The sequence below is a fragment of the Rhinolophus ferrumequinum genome, chromosome 12 (assembly GCF_004115265.2).
Source record: "Rhinolophus ferrumequinum isolate MPI-CBG mRhiFer1 chromosome 12, mRhiFer1_v1.p, whole genome shotgun sequence".
Taxonomy (NCBI): domain Eukaryota; kingdom Metazoa; phylum Chordata; class Mammalia; order Chiroptera; family Rhinolophidae; genus Rhinolophus; species Rhinolophus ferrumequinum.
The window spans coordinates 62,066,809-62,085,707 of NC_046295.1; the positions used below are offsets into that span (position 1 = coordinate 62,066,809).

The window sequence follows — 18,899 nt, forward strand, 5'->3', positions numbered from 1 at the left end:
GGTATGAGGCCATGGACTAAGGATCTCGAGACAAGTGTCTGGATTTTACTGGGCAGAGGACAGGGTGTGACATAATAAAAGTCAAGACTAGGGAGATCGGCCTGATGGAAGCATATAAAATAGACCTGAAAGGGGAGACTTAAAGTCAGGCTACTAATCAGACAGCAATTTCAATTGTGGGTGTGAAGTGGGAAGGCTCTTACTAGGATGGTGGTCGTGGGAATATAAAAAAAGATGATTTGGGAGCTCCTGAGAAAATATAAAATTAGTATGTAGCTGAACCGTGTGTGATAAGCAAAGGGAAAGGGGGAAAAATGGCTTCAAGGCTGTGAAACTAAGTCAATTGAATGAAATCTGAAGGGCATGCGAAGGGACATAAATTTCGTTTCAGACAACAGGAATTTGAAATGACTCAGAAAAACCCAAATGATTAAAAAAAAAACACAAAACCCAATGATATGGATTGATTAGATATCATGGCAACAGCTGAAGTTCTAATAGATGAAGTCTGTAGAAACCAGCCTCCAAGATGGCTCCCAGGGATGCGTAACGTACCTCCTGGTATTTACATCTTTGTGTTTGTCCCGCCCACATCATACAAGGTTTGGTATAGCAAAAGTGATTGCATGTCATTTCCAAGACTAGGTTCTTAAAGACACTGAGCTAGCCATGTTGGTTGCTCTCTCTGTCTCTGGGGGAAGACAGCTATCGTGTTGTATGCAGTCGTTGCTATAGAGAGGCATACATGAGGAGAAACTGAGGCCTCTGGCCAACAAAGAAGTGAAGCCTGTCAACAACCTTGAGAAGGAGCTTGAAAGCAGATTATACAGGCCAGTCAAGCCTTCAGGCAACTGCAGGCCTATCCTGTACCTTGAGTGTAACCTTGAGTCTCTCTGTGTCTCATGAGAGACACAGAGCCAGAACCAGCCAGTAAGCCACTTCCTGATTCCTGGCCCTCAGAAACTATGTGAGGTAATAAATGTTCGTAGTGGGGTAGCCGGATGGCTCAGTTGGTTAGAGCATGAGCTCTTAGCAACACGGCTGCCAGTTCAAGCCCCACGTGGGCCAGTGAGCTGCGCCCTCCACAATTAGACTGAAAACAATGACTTGACTTGGAGATGAACTGTGCCCTCCACAACTAGATTGAAAAACAATGACTTGAATAAAAACATTTCTGTTCCCTAATATTCCCCAATAAAAAAAATGTTTTTAAAATGTTTGTAGTGTAAGTTGCTTAGTTTGGCTTAATTTGTTACACAGCAATAGGTAACGAATACAAAGTTTATGTAGCAAAATATACAGAGAAAAAGGAGGTTAGAATTAAACCTTAGTACCTACCGAAAGGGGCAGAAAAAAAAAGTATCTGTTTGCATTCTATCAGTAATAGCTGAAAAGATAAAAATGGTTCTTTTTGTACCTCTGCAAGTGTTTGTTACTTTTTCCTGTAGTTCTCAATTACCAAAAATATTACATACGAGCCTGCACATATGGCATTATTTAACCTTTCCTTTTTGTGACTAAACCCCAAGCATTTAACTTATAAAGTACATAGGATGGTAACATTTGGTCTGCTCCATCAACATGATCAAATGCTTCCTTAACATTATAAAGTTGTTCAAAGTGTAAACTGTTCAGAAATCAGTTCCCTGAAAAAGTCACAAAGCTGTCTTATAGCTTCATGGTTGTCATTTTCAATTGAAGTGTGACTAGCTACTGTTGCAGCTAGTGCAGAAACCCGTCAGTCAAATACAAATACTTAAGGAGCTCCCATATAAAATATAAAACTTGACTAGTAGCCAAGTAAAATTAAAAACTCAACACAAGAGTTTAACACAGGAAAAGAAAATTTTAAAAAAATAATAATGACAACTAATATTTATTGAGTATTTTCTATGTACCAAATGCATACATGCATTAGATCACGACACTTCTGTAAATACTAACATTACTCCCATTTCATAGATGAGAAAAACTAAGGTTTTTAAGAAGTTTAGTAGCTGACCCAATATCACACTGCTAGCAAGTGGAAGAGTTGGGACTAAAATCCAGGCAGCCTAACTCTAAAGCCTAGTTCTTTATACTTTATGTTATTTCCCTCAAATGAATACTAAATGTCCAGAGGAGAAAATGATTGCTATGGGCTGAGTGGGCTAGAAACATTTGAAGAATGATGTTAAGTCTTAAATTTGTACATCTTAAGAGAAAATCGGGCTTCCATATTATACAACTGCAGGAGAGTCACCTCAAATATATGTTCATTCTCTTACCTGAGCGACTGTAAGAGGCAGTTCTCAAGATGAGAAAGGACACTTCGAATGAGGAGAGCCAGTATGTGGAGCCCATGACATCAGGTGGCTTCCAAAGACTCCTCCTGTAAGAGGCTGCCTTGGCTTATGGTACTTGCAAAGTACCACAGTCTACTGGGGTCGGGGTACCATGTCCTCATTTCTCACCCTACGCTAAGCACAGTGACGCGCTACAAAGCCAGTAAGGGAAGTAGGACTCAGGATGCCCTTTCGTTAACAAAACAAAACACTACTCTTGCTTTAATTAAGGGTTGCTAAAAAAAAAAAAAAAAAACAGTAATATGAAGAACATCTCTGCATTTTCTATTGAATTGTCCATTGCATTATGTAACATCTTTTGTATAAGTGCCCACACAATAATTTAAGAAAAAAAGAGTCACTCTCCTCTTGACAAGCTGGTTTGTTTCCTTTCAACAAACAATGAGAATTATATAACCCTTTCTTTCCTACATTTTTGTCTTGCCTTACGGGAAGTACAAAGATACATTTCATGCCTGGAGTAACAGGGTTGGCTGAAGTTTCTAGTATATTTATTTTCATCTCCTATTTAAAATAGATTTATTGAACGTATATCTTTTATTGTGAACTATTTCAAATCCTTTTTTAAGTGTAGGCAAAATATAAATGATGAAAAGAATAAGGGCCTTAACCCAAGTCTCTACATAAAATCTGTTCTCTATCCCAGTGAATGGCTAGAAACCTAAGAGTCAATCCAGAATCCTCCCGTTCCTTTAATCAATAACCACGTTCTGTTGATTTAACTGCCTTAATGAGTATTTTGTGTCCTCTTCCTGCTCTTTATATCACTAGGACACTGCCTTGGTTTAGCCTGGTGTATTGTAAACGGTTCCATAACTCATCTCCCTGACTTCCATCACAACACTCTCTCTCCATCAACCCTCATTTGGTCATTTCCTCCATACTACCAGAAAGCTTTCCAACACAAAATGTACATCTTTCATCTGGCTCAAAATCCTTCAACCTATTATCTGTAGACTAATACCCGTAGTCATTCATATGACAGGCAGGACCATGTCTCTTCGGGTTGGCTTCTCCATATTAACTTGTCCTCATCCCACCCACTCCCTTCCCACATGGTGACTCTCCAGAAACACCTCCTCCTGCAGGATTGCCCATCACGGTATAGAGCACCATCATTTATCCAGCTGTTCACACTCCAGACCGTGGAGTTATCCACGACTCTTCTCTCCATCACATCCCACATCCAAACTATCAGCAAATCCTATGAGCTCCACCGTGATGATATAACCAAACGCAATTTCTTTCCACCACCTCAAATGCTATCGACTGGTCTAAGTCACCATCATCTATTACCTGAACCACTGCGACAGCCTCCTAACTGGTCTCCCTGACTTCACCCTCATACCTCCGAAAACCTATTTTCCATACAGGAGCCACCAGTCATTCTTTTAAAATATAACTGAGATCATGTCACCACCCTGCACAATACCTTCCACTAGCCCCCCAATTACACTTAGAACACAATCCAAAGTTCCTATCTTTGCCTAGAAAGCCATACCTGCTCTTCTCTTTGCCAGGAATGCCCTTCTCCCAGATATCCACATACCTGGGCCCTCATTTCATTGCAATCTGTGCTCCAATGTTACTGCCTTAGAGAGACTTCCTGACCCCCAATCTGAGTAGTTCTCAATTGGGAGCCACGTTGACCCTTCAAAGGACATTTGGCAATGTCTGGAGACATTTTTGGTTGTCACAGTAGGGCAAGAGGGGATCTACTGGGATCTAACAGGTAGAAGCTAGGGATTCTGCTAAACACTCTACAATGCATCCCTAACAAAGAATTGTCAACAATTACGGAGCCCAAAATGTTAACTGCATCTGCCTTCTCTAAAATATACCTCCATTGGTCTCCCAACTTTTACTCTGCTTTGTCATTTTCTTCATAACGACCACTACCTGACATTATATATCTTTGTTCATTTGTTTATGGTCTCACTCACTAGGCAGAGGTATGTCTCCCTTACTAGAGTATTAGCTCCATGAGGGCAGGATTTTGACTTATTTGTACACGCCTATATCCCTATGGCTTAGAAGACTGCCTGGCATATAGCCAGCATTCAGTAAATATTTACTGAAAGTATAAATGGATAAATGACACTTCAACAAAGCTGAACTATTTGTATCCACCAAATACCCCAGGTTCTCTTAGGGTTTTGTGCCACCAGCTATAGAAAATTGTGGCACATCATGAAATTTGAAGTCACTTCGGTTTGGCTGCTGTAGAGTACAGGTGCATGCTAATTTTTATTTCCATTTCCTACATGGTAACAGTGAGCTAATACACTCCTGGAAGGTGGAGTCCATGCCTCACTCTCCTCTTACCTTTTGCATTGGCTCTGAATCTCTCACATTTCAATGGCTGATGGCAAAAGTGGTCGTCTACTATCTTGCCCAGTGAAAGAATTCAATGTTTCAGATTTAGGACTTGAGCAATGAGAAGTTCAATATTCGTAGAAGCTAATCCAAGCTTTTAGTGTCCCAGGTAGTTGTAATCATAGGGCTTAAAGCACAGTACACTCAAAATAAGACAATAATTTGCCGTCATATCCAAAGCAATCAAATTGGTATATATAGGCTTCGATATCAATATCCACATACCTGCTTGTTTCGCTTCAATACAGGCAATATTTATTTCTTCTTTCAAATCCCAGTTTTCATTGGCTATCGCTTCCCCTACTTTAACAAATCTTCCAACTGCCAAGTTGACGGCTTGTCCTACACGCTGAATTGCTTGCAGAGTTTTATCAGACTTTTTGGTATTATCTTTATGATTAATAAGTGTGGTGATCTAAAAATAAAAGAGAAAAGCAACTTGTTTAAATTTTATCTCAATAAGTTTTTTATTTTTATTTTTTTTTAAAGCTATATCACAACGACCAAGGGAATTAAGCCTGGCATACTGGACTTGTCTAATACACTAAATTGATAGTTTAACACTTCAATCCAGAGGCAACCAGCAAAGCTTCCTGCATCTCCCCAGGACAGCAGTTCCATAATAACCATTCCCAGTTTGCCCAAGAACAGCTATCTGGGGCATACAGTTCCACAACCCCTCCAGATAACTGCACCAATCTTAAAGACAGGAGAAAAGTAGGAGACGATGGATCAATACAGTCAAATAATCCACAGAAAATCAAAGCACGCCAGGTCTAGTTTCCTCTACCGTGACTTGAGCGGCTATGAGGGGAGATACAGCATCTTCTTTACCTTGCTTCCCACTCCATTGCGTAGCACAAGTGCACAGCGTGTACTAAATGGTGTGTGCACCATACCTGTGTACTGAATCAACTAGATACTGAGCTTGACCATTATAAGCTATGTTGTATACTTCGCTAAGTTTTGTTGTAGCCTCAAAGTAAATGAGATACCAAGAGTTTGAACACTTGGTTCCAGGACCTGGAAGTAAAATACAAAAAGCGACAAGTTAAGCCAGTTGAAACAAATATAAATCCCCCAAAATGTCCCACAAAAGTAGCGCATGAACTTTGCTGACATATAAAAATATTTCAAGAATGTTACATGAAAACTATAGACCCTAAATAGTACATGTCCATTGAGCACGATTTTGAAATGACTTCTATAACTGTATTCACAAAGACCAGAATACAGAATTAAGAGAAGAGGAAAGGAATTACTCTTTGAACAACTACAATGTATCAAGCACATTCTATGTTATGGTATTAATAGTTTAGCAAGGCCTGCATTTGAGCCTTGGCTCAAAGGATCTAGGGAAATTAATTGACTCTCTCTAAATTTCCTCATCTATAATATTTTTTCAAATTTTGAATATTTCCTAGATGCCAGGTCCTAAGAATGCATCAGTAAACAAGACCAACACAATCCTGCCCCCATTTGGTTAACTGTCTAGTAGAAAAACAGTAATTCAATCATACAAAATATACTTGTTGCACAACTATCATATGCCAGGTAAAATTCTAAGCAATGATGAAATGAACCAAAGAGGTCCATGCGCTCATGGAGTTTACACTCTAGTGCGGGGGGAGGCACTATAAACAGGTAAACAAAAAATATTAATATAAATGCTATGGAAACTATTAAAATAGGATAATGTGATCAAATGTATCTGTGTAGCTACGAGATTAGCTGATCTACCTTCTTGAGAAAATGATATTAAGCTGAAATTTAAATGATATCAAGTAGCCAGGCTGGCACACACATAATGGAATAAAGCATTCTAGGGAGAAGAAATAATTGTTTAAAAAGTGGGGCAGGGGGACATACGGGACGAGGTAAGACCAGATGTGGTTAAGGAATGGTGGGCAAGACGGCAAGTATAAAACAAATATCCAACAGGTAGGCATGGACCAGCCATGTAAGGCTGTGAATTGGAATAAAGAGTTCGTATTTTATTCGGAGTGTAAGAGGAGGCCACTGAATGGTGATATAACCTCTGTAGTGGTTTTCACATGTGTCCAGGACTTCTTTGATATTTCTGCTTCCAAGAGGTGGAGCCTCATTTCTCTCCCCTTAAGGATGGGCTGAACTTAGTGACTCACTTCTAATGAACAGAAACAATGGTATACTTCTCAGGAAGGTCATCAAACTCACTGTGACTTCCATCTCACACACTCTCTCTGGGATCAATTGCTGTGGGAGAAAACCCGCTACCATATTGTGACGGACACATTAGCAGTCCTATGGAAGAATCCCAAATGGTAAGAAACTGAGGCCTCTGGCCAAAAGAAACTGAGGAGTTGAGGCCTCCTACCAATGGCAAAATGAGTGAACTTGGGAACAGATTCTCCAGCCTATCTCACGCATTTGGATTACTATGGCCCCAGCCAACATCTTGATTACAATCTCATGAAACCTTAATTTAGAACCACCAGGTAAACTACTCCAGAATTCTTGACCCAAAGAAACCGTAAGACGATAAATGTTTATTGTCTTAAGGCACTACATTTCAGGTAACTTGTTACACATCAATAGATAACTAGTACATATTTGGTACCTGGAACTGGGGCAATGCTGTAACAAAACCTAAAATATGGGGTTGGCTTTCAAATTGGGCAGTGGAAGCTGAATGAACTTCGAGGAGTTACTAAAAGCAAAAAGAGTTTTGAAGAAACTTTGTAGAAGCGTGATGACCATGGAGGCTATGGGTGAAGGCTTAAAGGAAAGTAAGAAAAATCTTTTTGGAAACTGGAGAAAAGGGATCCTTGTTATGTACTGGCAGAAAATCATCCTCAGTAATGTGGAAATTAGAAAATACACCTAATGAAATGGGTGATCTAGTTAGGGAGATTTCAAGGCAGATTTTGAAGGTGCCACCTGGTTTCTTCTTGCTTCTAGTAAAATGAAATAGGAGGGGCAAATGCTAAAGGAAACATTGTTAAATAAAAAGAAGCCAGGAATGACTAGATTTGAAAATCCCTAGCTTCTCCAGATGGCAAGTGATGCTAAAGTTAACAATGGCTTCCAGGCAAAAATTATATCCGGGAACTGTCAGGAAAGCAAGGCCTAAAGAAGAAGCTAATAGTGTGACTATAAAATGTTAAGATTTTAGAAGGATTCAAACTGGTGTTCCACAGATCCATTCAGTGAAACAGGTCTCCTAAGAAACTTAAAGGTTATCCCTCAAGAATCCCAGCAGAAGCCCAAATTAGAGAAAGGCATATCATAAAGAGACTTGTGGGTATGGTTTGTCTAATGGAGTGAGGCCAATAAGATTCACAAGAGACCCATAAAAATTTTAAGATAATTATATTGGCAGAAACACCACCAGGTTGGACTAAAAGAGACAGATAAGTATAAAGTGAAAAGAAGCTTTTGTACCCCCAAACTTCCACAAAGGCAGGGAGCAAGCTGAGCAACTATGAAGCTGCCAACATGGGTTACCTTCTATGAAAAAGGATGACTCACACGGCAGTACTAGGAGCCATGAAGAATTATTCCCAGTTCTTGAGTCTTCACCAAAGAACTGCTAACCTTGTCTGGCTGGATTTCAGAATGCTATGAACCAGTGGCTCCTCTTTTCTCCATTTTCAAACAGAAGTATAGAGCATACTTCACTTTCGAACAGAAGTATGTAGGTTATCCTATGCCTCTACTTTCACGGGTTTGGGGAGGGGGTTCTTTTTGTTTCAAAAAAACAACAGTGTCTATAGTGGTTATCCTATGCCTGTCCTACCACTGTAAGTTGGGTGTCTGGGAAGCAGATAACTTGTCTCTTTAGTTTACAGGACTTCAAATCATAAAGAATTATATTCAAGGAACTATACTTAAGGAACAAGAGCCTCATCTGAATCATTTTTAGATGCCAACATCTTGGATTTCCAGCTAATGCCATAAAAGGATGAGAGTTTAGAGACGGTTGGAGGGCGGGGTTGTTTGCAGGTGAGAAGAATGCAAACAATTTGTGGTCAGAGGGTGGAGTGTGATAGTTTTTAAATTTTCACAAATTCTTTGCAATTTCTCCCTTCGACAGGTGGAGTCTTATTCCCCTCTCCTCAAGTACTGGCTGAACTTATAACTCATAGAATAAAGCCAAAGTGACGGTATGCTACTTTTGAGGACAGGTCATAAAGACACTTCAGCTTCCATCTTACTCTCTGTCTCTCTCTGAGATGATTCACTCTAAGGGAAGCCAGTGCCATGTCATGAAGATAACTGACCAGCCTGATGCACAGGCTGACATGACTAGGTACAGCCTCTAAGCAACAGCCAGATGGATCTGAGGCCGCCTGCCAGCGGACACTGAGGGGTCTAGAACCAGCCAGGTAAGCCACTCCCAAATTTCTGACACAAAGAAACCAAGATGATACATGCTTGTTGTTTTAAACCGTAATTTGGGGGATAAGTTATTTTGCAGCAGTAAATAACTAACACAAACCCAAATATATGTTTTTAAAAAGAACACTCTCTTCTGGGGGAAAAGAAGATTGCTAACATCGCGAAAGTAGAAGCAGGGAGACCGATTAGGAAGCTGTTGCATCATCCAGGTAAAAGATGATGTTGGCTTGAAACAAGGTGACGACAGTCAAGATGGAGGAAAATGGACGAATCGAGGAATGTCTGAAATATATGTGACTTGCTGGATGGATTAGGTTGGTGCCGTGAAAGACGACCTCTAAATTTGTGGCATGAGAAATGGGGTGCATTGCCATACATTAACATCTCTACGTGGCAGGCACAAAAACGCATTTTGCATGAATAACTTAATTTAATCCTCACAATCTTAGACATAGGCACTACTTTTTCCCGTTTACAGATAGAGAAACTGACATTAAAGGATGCCTGTTTAAGATCACACTATTAAGCTATTAAGTGGTGAAGCCAAGATTCAGAGTCAGATAATTTGACTCTGAGGCCACACTTTTTTCCCCAGCATCTAACTGATATATGACATTGTGAAAGTCTGTGTACGTGACGATGTGATACATGTATATACTGCAAATGCTTCCACAATATATTACAAATTGTTACCACAGTAGGGTTAGTTAACACCTCCATCAAATGGTTTTTTTTTATCTACTCTCTTAGCAACTTTCCAGCATATAATACAGTACTGTTAACTATGGTCACTGTGCTGTACATGAGAGCCCCAGAACTTACTCATCTTATAACTGGAAATGTATCCCCTTTGATTTAGCTCCACATTTTCCCCAGCACCCAGCCCGTGGCAACCACCAACTCTACACTCTTTTTTTGTGAGTTTGGCTTTTCTGGTTGCCACAAATAAGTGAGATCATATGGCATTTGCCTTTTCTGTCTGACATTTCACTTAGCATACTGCCCTCAAGGTCCATCCATGTTGTCACAAATGGCAGGATTTCTTTCTTCCTCATGGCTAAATAATATTCCATTGTATATTTATACCACATTTTCTTTATCCATTCATCCAGAGAGGGGCATTTAAGTTGTTCCCATATCTTGCCTATTGTGAATAATGCTGCAATAAACATAGGAGTACAGATATCTCTTCAAAATCCTAATTTCATTTCTTTTGAATATATACTCAGAAGTGGGATTACTAGATCATATTTCAGCAATATTTTTAACTTTTTTGAGGACTCTCCATACTATTTCGCATAGTTGGTTGTACCAATTTACATTCCTACCATAAGTGCACAAGGGAAAAGAGTCCTTTCTTCCCACATTCTCGCCAACACACATCTTTCTAATAATAGCCTATTCTAACAGGCGTGTTGGAATATCTTTTTGTGGTTTTAATTTGCATTTCCCTGATGATTAGTGATGTTGAGCATATTTTCATATATCTGTTGGCCACTATGTATGTCTTCTTTAAAAAATATGTATTCAGTGCCTCTGCCCATTTTTAAGTCAGATTGGGGTTTTTTCTATTGAGTAGTATGAGGAGTTCCTTACATATTTTGGATATTAACCCTTTATTAGATAGCTGGTTTGCAAATATTTTCTCCTATTCTGTAGGTTACCTTTTCATTCTGCTGATTGTCTTGCTGTGCAGAAGCTTTATAGTTTGATGTTATCCCATTTGTTCATTTTTGCTTTTGTTACTTGTGCTTTTGGTGTCAAATCAAAAAATCATTGCTAAGACCAATGTCAAGGAGATTTTTTTCCTGTTTGTTCTATGAGCTTTACAGTTTCAGGTATTACATGTAATCCATTTAAGTGAATTATTGTGAGTGGTATAAGAGAGGGAGGGATCCAGTTTCATCGTTTTGCATGTGATTATCCAGTTTTCCCAACACCATTTATTGAAGAAACTGTCCTTTCCCCATTGAGTATTCGTGGCTCCCCTGCCAAAATTAGTTGACCATATACGCGTAGGTTTATTTCTGATCTCGCAATTCTGTTCCATTGGATTATATGGCTGTTTTTATGCCAGTACAATATTGTTTTAATTACTGTAGCTTTGCAACATAGTTTTAAATCAGGAAGTGTGATACCTCCAGCTTTGTTCTTCTTTCTCAGAATTGCTCTGGCTAGTTGTGATCTTTGTGATTTGATACAAATTTTAGGATTGTTTTTCTCTTTCTGTGAAAAATGCCATTGGTATTTTGATAGAGATTGCATTGAGTTTGTAGATAGCTTTGTGTAGTATGGACATTTTAATTATAGTAATTTTTCTGATCCATGAACAGGAAATATAGTTTCATTTATTTGGATCTTCTCCAATTTCTTTCATCAAAGTCCTAGAGTTTTCAGTGTAAAGTATACAGATCTTTCACCTCCTTGGTTAAATTTATTCCTAAGTATTTTATTATCTTTGATGCTATTGTAAATAGGATTGTTTTACTTCTTTTTCAGTTATTTTGTTGTTAGCATAAACACAATTTCTGTATATTGATTTTTTAAAATTAAATGTATTGAAGTAACATTGGGTTAATAACATTACGAGGTCTGACAATTAAGTTCGTGATCTTGTTGCAACGATTTTGCTAACCTCTGTGATATGAGAGGGATTATTCATTATGGATATATACCAACTAGATACACAGTTAGCCAAGTTTACTATTTGGACATGCTCAAAAGGCTGCATAAAAAAGACAAACTGAACTTTTGGCCAGCAATTCATGGCTCTTGCATCACAACAATGCATCAGCTCACACGGCACTGTCTGTGAGGGAGTTTTTAGCCAGTAAACAAATAACTGTATTGGAACACCCTCTCTACTCACCTGATCTGGCTCCCAATGACTTCCTTCTTTACCCAAAGATAAAGGAAATATCAAAAGGAAGATATTTTGATGCCAGTCAGGACATCAAGGGTAATACTATGACAGCTCTGATAGCCATTCCAGAAAAAAAGAGTTCCAAAATTGCTTTGAAGGGTGGACGAGGAGCACCAGCTTCCCAAGGAGACTACTTTGAAGGTGACCGTAGTGATATTCAGCAATGAGGTATGTAGCAATTTTTCTAGGATGAGCTCGCGAACTTAATTGTCCAAACTCGTATGTAAATTTCAGGTGTATAACTTTATAATTCAGTATCTGTACATTCTATTGCATGCTCACCACCAAAAGTAATTTCCTTCCATTACCATAGCAGCCAAGAAGAATCTTCAAGCAGAGGATGACATGCTACCTTTTCTTTTTAATTTATTTTTAATTATAGTTGATTGCCTGTTGATTTCCTTAAATTTTACTGAATTTGTTTATTAGTCCTGCCAGTCTTTTTTTTAGTGGAGTCTTTAGGATTTTCTTTATATAAGGTCATGTCATCTGCAAACAGAAACAATTTTACTACTTCCTTTCCAGCTTGGATGCCTTTTATTCCTTTTTATTGCCTTAACACTCTGGCTAAGACTTCCAGTACTGTGTTGAATATGTGCAGCGAGAATGGGTACCTTTGTCCTGGTCCTGATCTTAGAAGAAAATCTTCCAATATTTCACCATTGAGAATGATGCTAGCTATGGGCTTATCAAAAATGGCCTTTATAATGCTAAGGTATGTTCTTGCTATACCAATTTGTTGAGAGTTTTCATCATGAAAAGATGTTGAATTTTGTCAAATGCTCTTTCTGCATCTATTGTGATGATCATATGATTTTGTTTCTTTCATTCTATTAATGTGGTGTATCACATTTCTTGATTTGCATATATTGAACCATCCTTGCATCCCAGAGTGAATCCTACTTGACCATGGTGTATGATCCTTTTAAGGTGCTAGTGGATTTGATTTGCTAGTATTTTGTTGATAATTTCTGCCTATATTCATTAGGGATATTGGCCTGTAGTCCTCTTTCCTTATAGGGTTCTTATTGGTTTTGGTATCAGGGCAATGCTGCCAAACCATACTTTTATATATTACCCACAATGCCTCACAAAACTCCAATGGAACAGGTGTTACTATTATCACTTTACAAATGAGAAAATTGGACATGATGGAGATTACGAGAATTAGGATTTAACCAGATAGTTTGACTCCAGAGCCTAGCCTCTTAACCACGTAGCCATATTGCCTTCTCTGCCTTATGATATTTATAAGAGGATTAAATGAAATGATCCAAATATTGTATTTAACACAGTACCCAGTTTATGGTAAGCACTCAAATGTGTATTACAATTAGCTCTCTTATTTAATCCTTAGGTATTATTCAAGATAAGAAAATTGACAAAGGGGCCAAAAACATACAATTGAGGAAAAAAATCCTCTTCAATAAATGGTGCTGAGAAAATTGGAAAGCCACATGCAAAAGTATTAAACTAGACTATCATCTGTCGCCATATACCAAAATGAACTCAAAATGGATCAAAGAGTTAACTATAAGACCTGAAACAATAAACTGCATAGAAGAGAGAATAGGTACTAAATTTACAGACCTTGGGTTCAAAGAGGATTTTATGAATTTAACCTCAAAGGCAAGGGAAGTAAAAGCAAAAATAAATGAATGGGACCAAGTCAAACGAAAAAGCTCTGCACAGCAGAACAAACCATCAACAAAACAAAGAGGCAATCAACTGAATGGGAGGAGATATTTGCAAACAATGCCTTCAATAAGGGGCTAATATCCGAAATATGTAAAGAACTCATACAACTCAACAACAAAAAATCCAATTAAAAAATGGGCAGAGGACCTGAACAGACACTTCTCCCAAGAAGACCTACAAAGGACAAACAGATGTATGAAAAAATGCTCAACTTCACTAGCTATTAGGAAAATGCAAAACCACAGTAAGATATCACTTCACACCTGTTAGAATGGCTATCATCAACAAGACAATGGCAAGTGTTGGAGAGGCTAAGGAGAAAAAGGAACCCTCGTACACCAGGGATGGGAATGTAAATCGGTGCAGCTGCTATGGAAAACAGTATGGAGGTTCCTCAAAAAATTAAGAATACAATTACCATATGACCCAACAATCCCTCTCTTGGATATCTACCCAAAAAATCTTAAAACATTTACCGTAAAGATATATGTACCCCTATGTTTATCGCAGCACTATTTACAGAGGCCAAAACATGGAAACAACCAAAGTGTCCTTCGTTAGATGATTGGATAAAGAAGATGTGGTACATATACACAATGGAATACTACTCGACCATAAGATAAGATGAAATACTGCCATTTGCAACAACATTGATGGATCTTGAGATTATTATGCTAAGCAAAATAAGTCAGACAGGCAAAGTTGAGAACCAAATGACTTCTCTTATATGTGGGATATAAAACTGAAAGCAACAAAGGAACAAGACAAACAAAGAAACAAAACTCACAGATACAGACAACAGTTTAGTGGTTACCAGAGGGTAAGGGAGGATGGTAGAAGAGGGGAAAAAGGATCAATATACGGTGATGGAAGGAGAACTGATTCTGGGTGGTGAACACACAATGCAATATATTTAGATGATGTATTATAGAAATGTACACTTGAATTTGGTATAATTTTACCAACCAGTGTCACCCCAATAAATTTAATTTAAAAAAGAAAAAGAAAATTGAGTGAAATTATGTACTGGCTCACACAGCTAAGAAGCAGCCTAGTTTAGAATGTGAACACAGGTTTATCTTACACCAAAGCCCACCAAGTAGTATATTATACTAATATTATATTATATTATATTATATTATATTATATTATATTATATTATATTATATTATATTATATTATATTATACCTGGCCCTATATTATAGTAAAATAAGACCAGGTCTTATATTATTGTAAAATAAGACTGGGTCTTATATTAATTTTTGCTCCAAAAGACGCATTAGAGCTGATTGTCCGACTAGGTCTTATTTTTGGGGAAGCATGGTATTTCCCTCCTTTACAGATGAAGAACCTACAATTTGGAGAGATTAAGAATATGGGGACAGTCTCATAGAGCAGTTTCCAGGCTCTCGACCTCGCGTGGGGAGGTGCTGGCTCAGGTGGTGAATGACCATCGACTTTGATTGGTTGCCCATCAGCTATAACCAGTTAGCCAACCGGTTGGCTACTGAGGTAACTGCTGGGACTGCAGTTGATTGGTTGGTTGGTTGGTTGATTGGTTGGCAGGCAGAAGAAGTGAATGGCAGACTGTGGATCGGGCGGATACTACTGTGTGTGTCTCACCCAGTTGCCAGCAAGAATATAGTGGTATGACTCCCCTATCTATGGCTCCATTGTTCCTTTTTGGCCTCACCATATCCTGCATTCTTATGTGGGAGCAGGACCAGAGACCACGCATGGCACTCTGCATGACAAAGAATTTGCCCTCGGGCGCAGGATGGCTCAGTTGGTTAGAGTGCGAGCTCTCAACAATAAGGTTGCCGATTCCATTCCCGCAGGGGATGGTGAGCTGCGCCTGCAGCAACTAAGATTGAAAACGGAGACTGGACTTGGAGTTGAGCTGCGCCCTCCACAACTAGATTGAACGAACATGACTTGGAACTGATGGGCCCTGGAGAAACACACTGTTCCCCAATATTCCCCAATAAAAAATTTTTTAAACATAAAATAATTTGCCCAAGGTCACAAAGCCAGCAAGTTGCCTACATGCTTCATCACTATTCTTCCTCTTTCCTGCCAGGATTGTATCGAGGATGAAGGGAATGACAGCTGGTGAAAGTGCCTTATAAATTATAATGTGCCCAATAATATTCTAGCAGTTATTCTACAAAATAGGAGGCAGTTATACTGGGAGTCATAGCATGGAGTTGCCCTGACACTCGAGTCTGGAGAATGCCTGAAAGAACCGGAAAAGAGAGCAGAGAAGGCATCCCATGGGGAAGAAATAGAATCTGATATACCGAAGAACTCTGTTGTGGAATAAAAGAAGAAGAACTAGGGCTTACTTGATACCCTCTAACAAAGGGTGTCAAGAAGTACCAAACCCTAACAAAGTATACCCTTGCAGTCAAGAGCATGATCTCTGGTGTCACTTTGCCTGGGTTTCAGTTCTGGCTCTGCCATGTGGCAAGTTATCTAACGTTTCTGTGACTCGGTGTTCTCACCTGTAAAAACAAGAATAATAGTACCCATCTCATAAGGCCATTGTGGGGACTAACTTAGTAAATGTAGGTAAAGTACTTAGAATAGTGTCCAGTATATAGTAAACACTATATACCGTGTTTCCCAGAAAACAAGACCTAGCTAGACCATCAGCTCTAATGTGTTTTGGAGCAAAAATTAATATAAGACCCGGTATAATATAATTATAATATAAAATATAATATTATATAATACCGGGTCTTATATTAATTTTGCTCCAAAAGACAAATTGGAGCTGATGATCCAGCTAGGTCTTTTTTTCGGGGAAACACGGTAATTGTTAGATATTAACAATGTTATGCTTCAAGAATCTCATGTTTGTGATGTTATTCTTATTTTCTAACAATTAACAGTAATTGTTAATTGTAAGAGGACTTATTTTCTAGTAATTAACAGTAATCTCTTGATTGAAATGAAGTTTCTTAGTTTAATTACTTATTCTGTGGGGACACAAGAAAGTAAGTGAAGACCATCAAGAAGAAAAAAAATGGTGGCACCCCAGACAAAAGAATAAAGTGTTAATTCCCTGGGACCTGAACAATAAGGGGGCCAGCCCAGGAAAGAAATGTTCCTTTCTGGGCTTAACTCAAGTAGAAGCAAAAGGGGGCACATACTAAACTTGACGAGCTCAGGAGGCCCTCCAAAGACTGAAAGTAACCACATAGGGTGGTGTGAATGTAAAAGTTCCTAACCAAAATTGGGTCATGGTGGGTAGTCACGTCTAGACCTATAGCTTCCTTAACAAAGGTCAATCTTTACCTTTGAAATTGTCTATCGTCTTTGTGCATCTAATACACCTTTGAAAAATCAGAGTAATCTTTTCTAGGCCCCTCAAAGGCACAACTGCCAGAGTACGAGACCACATTGTTATCTTGTTGCCCACATACTATCTCTATCCACTGTAAATGTTAACTATCCTGTACCCAGCAATGTAAAAGGAGTACGTGTCTCTACGTTTTGCTTTTTATCCAATCTCAGAGATTTCCCTGCTGTGCTTTCTCCTGCCTCCCTAACCTACCATCAGTGGATTTCCTCCTTAGGTCTCCTCCTTTGATTCTAATATATAACATAATCTGCAAAACTGCCATTCTCCAGGGCATTTTCTCAATCCGTTGAGATTTTTCTTCCTGGCAATTGTCATCAGTTTGGTTCAAATAAACTCTTATAAGACTTTTTCTTAGGCTGGGTGTTCTTTTGTTGACACTCAACAATTAGCAGATATAAATTATCTACTAATAATTTATATCTATTAATTAATTTATATCAATTAGTAGATATAAAAATCCTAATCAGCTATAGAAATCAATATGGATGAAAACACCAAGTCATGGGAGGTGCTTCAACAGGCAAAAACAAGGGGCAGTTTCACTTCCTTTATACACCATTTTGTTTGAATTTCATGTTTTACCTTTGCAATTAAAAACACACATACGAGTAAGTATATTCACATACACAACTTGGCAAAGAGGAACTCATGTACTGTGTTCATCTCCAGTTTAGTGAGACAAGAATCCTGAAAAGCTGCCAAGACAGTGCAGAGAAATGGGAAGACGAGGTGAGCTATCTTAGAATAAATGTAAAGGGTCTGTACAATGATGAATGAAGCAAATCCATCGTAGACAGGAAGACTAGTGGGTGGTGGAATAACATTCCACGTCAGGGTGGAGCTGTGTGGCAAATCTCCCTCTTCCCTCCCTTGGATAAAAACAGTGTAAGACTGCAAGTGGGAGTTTTGACAGGAAGAATAAAGTGATTATTAAAGAAGGTGGGGGAGTTGTTCTGCAAAAAGTATGTTTGGGTCTCAGCCCAGGGCTTTAAAAAAAACTGTCTGAATTCAAAAATATAGAACAAATGAGTGTATATAATGTACAGTTTAAAGAAATGAAAGGAAGACATAGGTACCCACCACCAAGCTGAAGAGAACTTTGCAGGTACCTCTGGCAAGCCCTGTGCGCTGCGGGCCACTCCCTTTTTACATCACCCCCTCCCGCTCCCCAGAAGAAACCACTGTCCTGACTTTGTGCTCATCATTCCCTTATTATAACCATTGCACATGTTATATCCCTAAATGATATACAGTGGTTTTGTTTTGCCTGGTTTTTAACCTTTAATTTATTTTTCACTCAACATGATGGTTGTGAGATTCATCTATACTGACAATTACATCCAGGGTTCATTCATGTCACTGCTGTATGGTATCTCATTGTATGAACATAGCACAATTTATTGAAACATCCTACTGTTAAAAAGACATTGGGTAGTGTCCAGTTTGAGGCCATTAGAAGTAAAACAACGATCAAAATTCCAATCCATGTCTGTAACACACATGCAGGAGTTTCTCTAGGGGTGTGGATTTAGGAGTGCAATGCTGGGCCATAGGTAACACCCACCTTCTATTTTAACAGTTTACTTCAAACTGTTTTCCAAAGTGGTTGTACCACTGACATTTCCATCACCTCCACATTCCAAACACTTGTTCTCACTGTGCTTTTAACTTTTACTTCACTGATTTCTAACGAAGTGGAACATCTTTTCACATACCTTTTCAACATGTTTCCTCTCCTGCAAGAGGACTATTTTACCAATTTTTAATGTGTACTCTTCGTTTTGATTCATTAGAGTCCTTTATTTATTC

At 38.7% G+C, this 18,899-nt stretch overlaps 1 protein-coding gene across 1 annotated transcript in view; it reads right to left on the reverse strand.

Moving 5' to 3' along the window:
- Positions 1-18,899, reverse strand: part of CTNNAL1 (catenin alpha like 1) — a 59,645-nt gene that overhangs the window by 36,493 nt on the left and 4,253 nt on the right. The window contains exon 2 of the mRNA XM_033122132.1: positions 4,947-5,136. Within this exon, the coding sequence (XP_032978023.1) occupies positions 4,947-5,136 (190 nt within the window). The remainder of the gene's footprint in view (positions 1-4,946; positions 5,137-18,899) is intronic.